We start from the raw sequence: 12,804 nt of genomic DNA on the forward strand, positions 1-12,804 counted from the left end.
TTAAACAATCTAACCTAATAGTTAGATTCGATAGTTTTAACCCTCATCAGCATAAAATAATAGTTTTCCATTTAGAAGAGCTGAAAATTGCGATATTGCAAGGATAGCTTAAAATAAAACATCAAATTTCGTAGAACAGTGTCATTTATTGCACGAAAAAGGTCTAAAATAAGAAAAATATATATACAATATGTTACAAAAACCTTAAAAATAAATAATTCGCCTTTTATTTAAAGAGATCTGAGGTGTTTTCTTAAATGGGAAATATTTTACTGATTATTTCTGTCATAATTTTAAATTTATATTCAAATAAAGCATTCAACAATTATAAAATATAACAGGTGTTAATTTTGCTTCCGTGAAACTATTAGTCTCGCTTTGAATATGTTTGTTTAGTGAACTATAATAATTTTGCGTGTGAAAATGTCTCTTAATATTAAATAAATTTAACGTCTTCATAGTGTATTCTTTGGTATCACACCATATAACAAAAACTTACTAAACCTAATATTGCTAACGACGTCTGACGCTCAATTCAGTTTTGTTCACGACTATCCGAAGCTACGTCCTCATCCTGCTGACCGATACTACCAAACAGCGAGGGATGGTAGTAGTTGAAGTAGGGAAGTAGTTGCACAGAGTTGGAGTACTGCTGACATAAACTGATCATGGATTCGTGCAGCATCTTGGGGTATTTTTGTCCCATCGACTTGTGGATTTGGTCGTATACGAACAGGTCGCTTTTGCTGGGGTCAGGGAAGAAGCCCGGCTTCTGGTAGAGCGCGGGTTTCTGTTGCAGGAAGATAGGAATGTCGTCCTTGACTAGTACCTTAACGGCCACCTTGCGGGCGTTGGAATTGAGCATGTTTGATTCCTGCATCTGGAGTTGTTTTCGCTTGGTCTTGTAGCGTCTGTTTTGGTACCAAATCTTCACCTGAAAATAAAAACAATGTAAACTACACAGCTTCTGATGGAACGTCGACAAATGTCTTATATAACAGAATTTTGATTTAGAACTAGCTTGATTTGGCTGTACTTAACACTAACTGATGTTGACTTGAAACAAAATAATATTAATTTTATTCCAAAACAAGCCCAGAGGAAACAACAGTATGTGAATACATTTTATAAATAAAATGTTGGGTAGCGTGGAAAATATGTAACTTTTCCAGTATTACAGATACAGATACAGATGTCACCAAAAAGTTATTAAATTTTCAATTATAATTTCATAATTCACACTCTTAGTTATATTTTGATAACTACCAGGTCAATTGAAAAGTCCCCGGGTTGGCACATAGGTGGCGCTACTAGAATTAAATCCATATGTTTTTCAGTTATCCCTAAATCTCAAAAGATGCGTGTATAAATTTGAGAGCTGTCGCATCATTAGATAGTGAATTATAGCATTTTTAGTGAAGCAACTTTTGTTGTTGTGAAACAATAAAATAAAAAGAAAAAATAATTTCGCATGTTGATAAAATATTGCTTTTTGAAGGAAAAAAATACAGTTGAAGCAAAAACTTGGCTTCATGCCGAATGATGACAATGGCTCCATCATTTCACTCCAATCGTCAGTCATCCGAGTGGACTGCACACCCGCTCCAAAATTTGGGGAAACCCAACAGTCAGCTGGCAATGTCAGACGCCATGTCTGTATTTTGGGATGTTCATGGAATAATTTTCATTGACTACCTTGAAAAAGGAAGGACCATCAACAGCGACTATTACACAGCGTTATTGGACCGTTTGACGTCGCCGAAAAACAGCCGCATTTGAAGAAAAAGAAAGTACTACTTCACCAAGACAATCCACCGTGTCACAAGTCAGTGAAAACGATGGCAAAAATCCATGTATTGGGCTTCGAATTTCTTCCTCGTCCACCGTATTCACCAGATCTGGCCCCCAGCGACTATTTCCTGTTCTCAGATCTCAAAAGAATGCTCGCTGGGAAGAAATTTTCGTCGAATGAAGAGGTGAAAATACTATCGAAAAGTTGAAGGGTCGCTATTACCAGTGTAATTATAAAAATATTTATTTTGTTCCCTTCAAAGTAATCCCATTTGAATACAATGCAAAAGCTTGCTATAGTTTTTTAAATAGTTATTGGACTTGATTTCTGGAATGTCTTCACTTTAACTTCCTCAACTTTTAACGACAAGTAAGCTACTACTTTTTAGAGTTTAATTAGCTTTTTAGAAAGTACAACGAACGTATTACAAATTGTTGATATCTCGTGAAAGAGTTAACAGCGATTGCTACTTTTGTAGGAAACGATCAATTTGGACCATGCATTGACTGAAAGACATCCAATATGGACGCGAAGACACGGTAAAGTAATTTTACAATACGATAGAGCAATAAAGACCAAGGAAGCGCTGAGAACACTTGGATGGGACATATTATCGCACCCACCGTACTCTCCAGACTTTGCATCGTTCGACTGTCAAGTTTTCGCGTCAATGGGACATATACAGCACTTCATTAGTTTCGAAGAAGTCTTTAGGGTTTCGGGAATGGAGGTAAGACGAAATGAAACAGGGGCGTGGACATTATATGGCCGTTATTTATTGGCAATATATAAAAAATGTAGAAAATGTAGATAAAACGGATGGCAGCGGTGTTACCTGGTGACGAGGCTTGGGCAGTCGATGGTGGCACGTTTAAACAAAACGATGGTCGGGTTCTGAGTCATTAGAAATACCCTTCAATAACATCCCAGATAAACGTCGCGGTGTTGCCAGCTATTCGTTATCGGGTTCTAGTTGGCGCTGCTGGCACCCCGCCCGTGTTCAACATCTGGAATTATATTTCTGGGTATTTTGTAGACCGTTATTTCTCTACGTAAAATTCGACATGCCTCCAGGTCGCTACAAGTCAATTAAAAAAGTAGTTTCAAGAAAAACGCTTTTAAAGTTTCGTACAAAAACAGATATATCATCGAAAATAATTTAAATTTAGAAAAATCCTCTCAAGGGCATCTTCTTAAAGGCTTCGAAGACACGAAACATAATCGATTTTCTCAAATGTCTCCACCCGCAAGGCTACAGCAACACCTTACCTGAGTCTCGGTGAGTTTCAAGGCTGTCGCTAAATCGGCTCTCTCCGGCCCGCTAAGATATCGCTGCTGGCTGAAGCGTCGCTCCAACTCGAAGACCTGCGCGTGCGTAAAAGCCGCTCTCGACCTCTTCTTGCGTCCGGTCTGTCCGCCACCTCCTCCGGAATCGCGGCCGGAGTCGTCTGATTGGCGGGCCATGGCGTAGTCTAACGTTGGGGTCTCCGAACCAGGACTGGGCGGTTCTGAAAATGAGAACAGGGACGTGATGGTTCAGTTTGTTTCTGCGTTAACCAAAAAAACAGGCTTAAAGGCTCTAAGGAACATATTATTGAAGATTTTATTGACAAGTTTCATAATTTTGACGATATTCGTCGTATTTGAGACATTTTAACGCGTTAACCCTACTAAATCTATCACTTAAAGAAGAACTAACGCAAAAAAATCATTACGGTCATCAAGAAATCATTAATTTTTTGGTAAATATTGCTGGTGTAGCGAACACTGTGTATTTATGTTAAAATATTATGATATGAGTACCCGTCATTATAACAAAAGATACATATTTGCCTGGGGCTATAAAAAATGTACTGGAGACTACAGCTTAATTGTCATAGCGTTACGGTAGAAAGACAAACCTCCCAACCGAAGATATTTATTGTAGATATGGATTAGTAGCAATCTCATCTCTCATCTAGATCTGCTTGTCATCGATCAGATATTTAACGTTGTCTGCTTGCGGAGGTTCATGATTATTCAATTTTACTGAGGGACATGTTCTTCTACAAAGGGTGAATGCCACATGGGTAGACTTTGTCTCATTTGCTTCGATACGATAAAGTTGTGGTTAATATTGGACCCTCGTGTGATGATAAAACCGCTGTATCGTCAGCATATGTTGCGACAGTAGTGTTTCTTGAAGTCGATAGGTTAGCTGTATACATAAGATATAACAATGGGCCAAGAACACTGCCCTGCGGAACACCCGAATATATTGGATATAGGTCAGTGTATTCGTTACCCTGTTTGACAATAAAATGTCTGTCTGTGAGGTACAATTTCAGCAGTAGAAAGTGCATATGGGGCAAAAGCTTTGTCAATTTAACATGCAGTCCAGTGTGCCATACCTTGTCGAAGGACTGAGAAATATCGAGAGATGTAGCGGAGCAATATTTTTTATCGTTAAATTTTTGTTAATTTGGTTGACTATTCTATGTATTTGTTCTGTTGTTCCGTATTTATTACAGAAGCCAAATTGATGGCCCGGAATAATATTTATCTCCTCATTTCAGTCTCTTAATGTATAATTTTTCGAATATTTTAGAGATCACAGGTAACAGGCTTATAGGACGATAAGAGGAGAAGATAATATTGAAAGGAGAACATTATAGGTACCACCGTTGTTAGAAATTGTAGGTCGTCCAGATTTGCTTGTCATCGATCAGTTGTCGTATAAGTTGTAACAGTTTCCTTCTCTTAATCTTCTATAATTCTCTTCTCTTCTACTATTCAAATTATTTTAAAATTAAATATTTTTATAAAGAGTTTTGATATTACTTTTAGTTAATTATATAAGACGTATATATCAATAAATTTATCAAAATGTTAACTAGGACTTGAAGAGCTATTTTTAGGTTAATTTGGCCACACAAGAAAATATATTCTATATAAATTAAATTCCTGGAATATACATATAATTTACAAGAACCGGCAACGTAGCAAAAATAAATTTTCTGCGACGGACTATTGTATCCTCACGTTAAATAAACCTTAAATTACTATATATATATATATATATATATATATATATATATATATATATATATATATATATATATATATTATAATCAAGTACGCATATCAAATTATATTCCTGTACCCGATCTGTAATCGCCATTTTACCCCAAAAAACATCCTTATATCATCTCAAACTCGAGATCCATTAATTCAATACGTACTTACACTTAAAACTAAAAATAAACCACTAAAAATAATTCAAACTACCGTTTTTAATACGGTATCTAATAAGCAATAGTCTCGATAGTCCTCATTAAATCAATTTAGACACTTACTCAATTAAAAAACCAATGGGAAAAACAGGGCTCTCAGTAGAAATCGGCTTGATCCTATCGAATTTTCCCGCTATAAATTATATGTTTTATTTTGATATAGATCAGGCTCGGGTGGAATGTTTCCTTTGTTTCATGGTGTGCTAGATGTATAATTAACAATTGTTTTGACGTGGCTGTTAACAACATTTTTTGTTTTCATATGGTGGATAAATCATTTTTTGCATTCAGGTTTGGTGGGTATTCAAATTTAGCATCCGAGATGTTAAAATAGATTTTAAAAGTAAATTGGAAAATCTTAACTATTCTAGGTTCATAAAATCGTGTTTCGAACTCTAAAATATAGTTCTGAAGTTGTTTGTTTCTGTCATGTTTTATGTTCCAAGTGCTGTTTCTTTTATTGTTGGGTTATCAGCAGTGTAGAGCAGATTAGGACTGGGCCCAAGATACTATTCTGTGGAACACTAGACGAAATAGGTTTAAGTGTTGAGAATTCCCCTTCATGGGAACAAATTTTCTTTCGAAAATGTGTGAATGAAGCAGGAGCTTTATCTATTGTAGAGTCTATATCATTCGGTTAGAATACTTTAGTTAAATGTTCTGCTAAGTTGATCTTTTATATCACCGGGTAGTTTTTCATAGCGAGTTATCTTTGTCTGCTTCCAGGCCTAATTACAACAGACAACAGAACCATAACAATAACTTTATTTCCAAACTAGTATTATATTAAGCATATCTAATTTAATATGTAATAAAAAAAATCCTTGGATTACCTTAAAATAAAATATTAAGCTTTCAATCGATAAATAATTACTTATATCCATTAATCCTTAAGTATATTAAAAGTTCGCCTAAATATAGAATATTCCTTTGATATGTAACCCTTCTAAAAAGTCGCACACTCCTTGCCGCACAATATCCATAAGAATGATTAAGTTCTACGCGACCCTTCCATTATAAAACCGAGATCCATTGTCGTCCCCATTATTCGCTCGAATTTGATCCGCGTGATTTTCGTGTCGTCGGAAAAACTGGGTCTTCGTGATTGTATAGAAACAGCGGGCAATTACCGAAATTGTGTAAGCGAAAGTGTTAAAAGCTTTTAGCTTAAAAGCTAGTAAGCCTCGGTGATAGTTGGTGTCATACACCGATTTGTAATAATCCTATTCACGAGGTGGTTTGTAATAATCCTATTCACGAGGTGGTTTTTCTTGTTTCTTTTTATATAATGCTTTTAAGGGATGGCTCGCGTTTTATACCGAAGACTTTTCGTTTTCACACAATCAAGTCGGGTTTAATGATGTTCTTCGGTTCTGTTAAAAGCATCTTTTTTGTACAGAAGTTATTTTTAACATTAACGTTATGAGAGACATTATAAAATCATTATACAAAGAGCAAAAAATAAATTATTCAGTAACAGAATGTTCCATCTGATAGCGGATATTCGATCAATTTTATATTAAAATATTCAATTTGATTTTGGGACAAAGTATATCCATGACAGAGAGCAAAAGAAAAAATGTTTCAATAACAGAATATTCCATTGGATATTCAGCTCATTATGACGTTTTCATTTACTTAGAGAAGGTTCACGCCATATGCATGACTAATTTGTAACAACCACTGATTAAGCTCAGACACAGATTGATTAAAATCTGAACATTTACAAATCGCCATAATATAAAGATGTTTATTGAAGAAACCACTGGTTGTATTGTTCGGTATCAAAATCATTATACAAGGAATAAAAAGTAAACTATTCAGTAACAGAATGTTCCATCTGATAACAGATATTGGATCAATTCTATATTAAAATATTCCTCTAGAGAATTAAGTGTTGAATGAGTTCCCTAGATCGTTTCGATTTGATTTTGAGACAAAGTATATCCATGACAGAGAACAAAAGAAACATTTTTCAATAACCGAATGTTCCATCGTATATTTAGCTCATTACATATTAACATATTTTTCCGGAGAATTAAAAAATATGGTAGAAAAAAAGTTCTCCAGACAATAAAGAGCAATTGTTCAATAATGTATTCAATCGCTAAGTAGTCAACGAAGAACTATAACTCTAAATGAAATGAATCTTCGCAGTTATCCAAAATTAGAAATTATGCCCATTGCATAACACAAAAAAACAGAAGATTGAAGCTACAGGAATTTTTATAGCGTATAAGAGTTACTCATAATTTTAACTTTAGTAGTCTAAATTTTATTTTGGGAAACCTAGCTTGTATATTAAATCAAGTACAAAAGAACGGTAATAATAAATTAGTTTGTAAAATAAGATTATACTAAACGTATTTAGTAATTTTTGCAATATTTTATCATATATTTTGTCAAAATAATTAATATTTTCCAAAAATAATTGCTTTTTTATCGATAATTTTGAAATTCTTGCCATCTCTTCTGACACTAACACAAAAATAAACAAATAAAAACCGTCGAAGAAACCGAGATAAATCGAAATAATTAACAGGACAGTTAACAATAATTTAGAATAATAAATAACGCATAACGTAAACATTTTTTTAAGACACATCAAGAGCTACCACATCAACGCTATTATATGGGGTTAAAACGTAGTTTATAAATTCCAGTTCTTGGGATAATATATTGGTGTGGGAAAGACCTACGGATGAGTATTTGGAAGGGAAAAGGTTGAGGAATATTTACATAAAATGAATAAATAAGGAGTTTGGGAACACGTGTAAAACACCTAGTACCATGAAAAGTGTGAAAGCTACTGAAATACATCTATTTAGTGAACGTGAATTGACAGAGAAGGAAAAATGTTATTTGAACTTTTCTGATAACAGGCCCTTAATCATTTTTTAAAAATAAATTTTCTTCCGAATAATCTTTACATGTTTTGTATTCCTTTTCCTTTTGGCATTCTTCCAACGATGTTTTGCATCAATATTCATTCTAATATACCTATAGTCTATTCAAAGCTTTTTAAGTAAACGTCGCAATGTCGCAAAAAAATTTTAATCTAAATAAAATAATTGAACAATTGGATTGAATTGAAAATAAATTATATTTGATAACATTGTTGTTCAATTATTTTATTTAGATTAGAATTTTTTTGTATGTCAAAGCCAAACTGAACTAAAACTCAGAGTTAATTCGGCAACATAGCAATATTTCGACGTCAGAAATATCCATGGTGCATCACTAAAAAAACTTTGAATAGACTATACTTGTACATTGTTACCTAATGGGATAACAGTATTGTTCATTTTTATTGCTATATCGATATTAATATTTTAAATATATCAACGGCGTTATGAACCAAAACAAAAGGATGAGAAATCCGGAATATATCAATAACAGTTTTTTAAAATACATAATAAATTTCTACGCGAATTACATCAAAGCTGTTAAAACACAATATTTTGTTAATAGAGAAAACATTAATTTAACATCATAAAATATAAAGAGTAAAATAATTAGCCGAATTGCTTGTTTATTTTAGTTTTGGAATGAAACATATCAGCTTATTTAAAATACTAATAATAACGTATATAAGTAGTAGCAATTAAGAACTGGAGTACTTGAACTTGAGATAAGTACTTATGCAACTTAAGACCGTCCATGTGATATCAGGAGAATACTTTTTAGATATATAGACAGTTTATGTAAAGAGTTATATAAATAGATTCTTAATGGAAGACAACGGCATTCCCATTGATCAATTTTAACCGTTCTTTTTAATAATTTGTTTTAATTTCATTAATTATTGACATTAGTACGTTTTTAACAGCAGTTTCAGTCATTATATATATAGAAACAGGGTTTATTCAATTTTCATTATGAATTCATCTAAAACCCATGTTTTATGGTTAAATATAGCTAAAATGGCCTTTTGCAATATCCATTTTCAAATGATAATAACTTTTGACGGGCTAAATACATTTTACTACTTTTATGTAACATCCAATATATTCGGGTGTTACGCAGAACAGTATTCTTGGCCCATTGTTATATCTACTGTATACAGCTGACCTACCGACCTCAAGTAATACTACTGTTGCAACATATGCTGTCTATACAGAGGTTTTATCATCACATGAGGATCCAATATCAGCCACAAGAAACCTTCAACTTCATCTTAACCTGACGTATCAAAGCAAATGAGACAAACTCTACCCTTGTGACATTCACCTTTGTAGAACAAGTTCTTCAGTAAAAATGAATAATTATGAACTTCCTCAAGCAGACGACGTTAAATATCTTGGAATGCATTTTGATCGACGTTTAACATGGAAAGACATATAGTGACAAAAAACTAGGCTGAACTAAATATATCAGCTGATAGGGCGTAAATTTCAATTATCATTAGATAACAAGGAACTGTGAGGTACTACTAGCAAATCTAACATAGATATCCTCCAGAAGTTCCAGAATAATGTGTTGTGAGTCATCGTCGATTACTCGCAACACACATTACGACATTACGTCTCCAACAAACTGATTTAGCGCGATATCCTCTTAGAACCCTTGACGAGTGTGATTCGGAGTGTTAGTGCGAAGTTAACTGAAAGACTGTTAGTACATCCCAAGGCACTCGCCAAACAGCCAAATGTACGCGTTGACAGTGAAGTGCGTAGGTTCAAACGCAAACTACCATACGAATTGATTAATAGACATATAGATTGAGATATAATAATCTGTAGAATAAGTTAAAATAGTCTTTAGAATAAGTTAGGATAGATTTTAGAATAAGTTAATATAGAAACTAGAATAAGATTTAGATTAAAGTTTATACAGGAGATCAGTTACTGAAGCGATTTTCTACATGTCAGTATAGTTATATTGTATAATGGAAATTATATAATATACTTATATTACAACGGCAGATTATTGAAGTTCTAAGAGATTAATAAAAAAACCTTTATGTTAATATAGTGCAAACCAAATCATATAGAATACTCGAAGCCTTTCCAGCTGTACATGTCAAGAAGTTCATCATATTGAATCCACTTCTTAAACATCTTTCTAAATATTGTATTAAATACTTTAATTATAATTTAGCCAAGTGCAAAGTGAGTGCCGCGCGAGCTCACTTTTAACCAAAAACAACGACGAGTTGATGATTCGGAGCAGGGTTTGAAGATGATCAAGCGTAAAAAACCCGAGTTTTTGCGTCGATATGTGACAATGGATGAAACATTGCTCCATCATTTCACTCCAAAGTCTAATCGACAGTTATCCGAGTGGACTGCACACGATTAATCCGTTCCAAAGCGTGGAAAAACGCAACCGTCGTCTGGCAAGGTTTCGGCGTTTGTATTTTGTGGTGCGCATAGAATAATTTTCATTGACTACCTTGAAAAAGGAAGGACCATCAACAGCGACTATTACATAGCGTTATTGGACCGTTTGAAGGACGAAATGGTCGAAAACAGCCGCACTTGAAGAAAAGGAAAGTGCTGCTTCACCAAGATAATGCACCGTGACATAAGACAGTGAAAACTATGGCAAAAATTCATGAATTGGGCTTCGAATTGCTTCCTTATCCACTGTATTCTCCAGATCTGGCCCCTAACGACTATTTTCTGTTCTCAGATCTCAAAAGAATGCTCGCTGGGAAGAAATTTTCGTCGAATGAAGAGGTTATCACCGAAACTGAGGCCTATTTTGAAGCAAAGGACAAATCGTACTACAAAAATGGTATCGAAAAGTTGGAGGGTCGCTATAATCAGTATATCACCCTTGAAGGGAATTATGTTGAATAAAAATTATTAATATTGCCAAAAAACTTATATAGATATATTTTGTAGCAGATATATGGTAAAAGCGGTTTTTGGGATGATTATTAGATTTTTATTAACATAATTGATGATTTTACTCATTTATCTCTCCGATATTTACCAAACTAAATAAAAGCCCATAGACTTACATCACCGTTAATAGCTAAGGTTTTTGAAAAATTCCTGTTGAAAAGAATAAAACCGATCATAGAGAGAAAAAACCTAATACCAACAGTTTGGGTTTATTAACAAGCATTCAACAATTGAAATAGTCCACAAAATAACAGATGTTATTTAACAAGCCTACAAAAGTAAAAATGTATTCTCAGTTATATTATTAGGTGTAGCACAAGCCTTTGATAAAGTTTAGCCAGAAGGCCTTGTTCATCTACAGAAAATGTTACCAAAACAACATACGGAACTACTAAAATCTTTCATTACAGCCAGAATGTTTAGAGTTTAGAGACAAGAAGAAGCTTACTCTACAATAAAAGAAGCTAAAGCAGGTGTACCACAAAGAAGTGTACTAGGGCCAATGCTTTATGTAATCTACACTTGTGATATAGCACAAAGGGAGAATATTATGATGGTTACATTTGCTGATGATACTGCGATTATAACTATCGGAGATAATAATGAAGAAGCCCCACGAAAATTACAACAGGCAAGTGACAATATAAATAATAGGACTTCGCTTAATATTATCATTCCATATAGCAACAACGCTAAATATCTCGGAATGAATTTTGACGCATAACTTCGCTGGAAGGAACATATAAAGAAGAAAAAAAAAGAACTGGAATTTGAATATAGAGAAATGTATCGGCTAATTGGAAGAAAATCACAATTATCAGTACATAATATGATTAGTACTATATATGGACATATGGAGTTCAATTATGGGAATGTTCTGCAAATATTAACATAAACAAAATACAAATTTTTCAGAACAAAGTCCTGAGAAGTATTCTGGACGCACTCAAATACTACAGGACCGACTAACTACATCGAGACCTTCAGGTACCCACAGTCAGTCAAGAAATCAAGATAATTGCAAGGGGGCATGAGGACAGACTCCATTCTCGTGAGAATATTGAAGTATTACAACTTTTGGATACCACCAGAGCAGGGCACAGGCTCAATAGAACCATCTGATCTTGTGTAGTGTTGTGTAGTGAGGTGCATATATTAAAATATTCATCAGTGACATGTATAAACATTATTTCACCAGAAACTGAGATAGGGCTAATGGGTCCTTCTAGTTATATCCCTAGATTTAAGTTATCATAAAGACAAATCGTAGGTTAATCGGAAACGACTAGTAACAATGTAATAATTGAATAATAATAATAATACCTCTCCGACATCTTTAACAATAGTAATTATAAAAGTTTAGAAAGTTTCGTCGCTCACCTAAGTCTGTTTGTTGCACCTTAGACATGTCCAAAGCCGATTCCTGCACTTCGCCGTCTTCACCCCTCTGCTCGGACTTCTGATTCAGGATGTCGTTGATGGAGAACGGCGTGATGGAGACGGCGGGACATCGATGATCACCTTTCGAACCGAATTGACACGAACTATCGTCATCCATCTTCACGGCAATGATTCCCCGCGTTTGAGTATCGCGAAAAGAACCCTTCCTTCGACCATAAGCGACTGAACGAAAACTAATCGACTGCCTTGAATGAATCCACTCCTAAAGCCACTCGTGTGGGCCGAGGAATCGTAAACCAAACCGCTGCACTCCGTCTCGTTCTCGTCCGACTCCCCGCGCAGTCTTTCTCCGTCCCACTTTGGGTTTCGTTCCCACGAAGGGGGTGGAGCCTCCGCTGGAAGACAATCTGTCGTATAGGCGTCAAGAAAAGTTTTCATTATACACTAACAGCTTCGATTTCGCCGATTAGATTTGGAGATTTCGTTG

The 12,804-nt window shown here is 34.5% G+C and overlaps 1 protein-coding gene across 1 annotated transcript; it reads right to left on the reverse strand.

The window, feature by feature from the left end:
• Positions 1–384: 384 nt before the first annotated feature.
• LOC143199557 (homeobox protein zampogna) lies at positions 385–12,572 on the reverse strand. Its single transcript, XM_076409443.1, has 3 exons — positions 12,297–12,572; positions 3,062–3,300; positions 385–934 (listed from the first exon to the last, which is right to left on the reverse strand). The coding sequence occupies exons 1-3, from the start codon at positions 12,472–12,474 to the stop codon at positions 536–538; spliced, it is 816 nt and encodes a 271-aa protein (XP_076265558.1). The 5' UTR covers positions 12,475–12,572; the 3' UTR covers positions 385–535.
• Positions 12,573–12,804: the final 232 nt, after the last annotated feature.

This window comes from Rhynchophorus ferrugineus, unplaced genomic scaffold, assembly GCF_030347505.1.
Source record: "Rhynchophorus ferrugineus isolate W39M unplaced genomic scaffold, kcgeb_rfMv2 rfM7, whole genome shotgun sequence".
Lineage (NCBI taxonomy): Eukaryota > Metazoa > Arthropoda > Insecta > Coleoptera > Curculionidae > Rhynchophorus > Rhynchophorus ferrugineus.

What these genes read in the sequence shown, in the direction of transcription:
- LOC143199557 (XM_076409443.1), bottom strand. Translation starts at nt 12,474, where the DNA reads ATGGATGACGATAGTTCGTGTCAATTCGGTTCGAAAGGTGATCATCGA. An exon ending in GGTGCAACAAACAGACTTAG is followed by an intron (nt 3,301 to 12,296) that starts GTGAGCGACGAA and finishes TCTCATTTTCAG; the next exon opens with AACCGCCCAGTCCTGGTTCG. An exon ending in TGAAACTCACCGAGACTCAG is followed by an intron (nt 935 to 3,061) that starts GTAAGGTGTTGC and finishes TTTTATTTTCAG; the next exon opens with GTGAAGATTTGGTACCAAAA.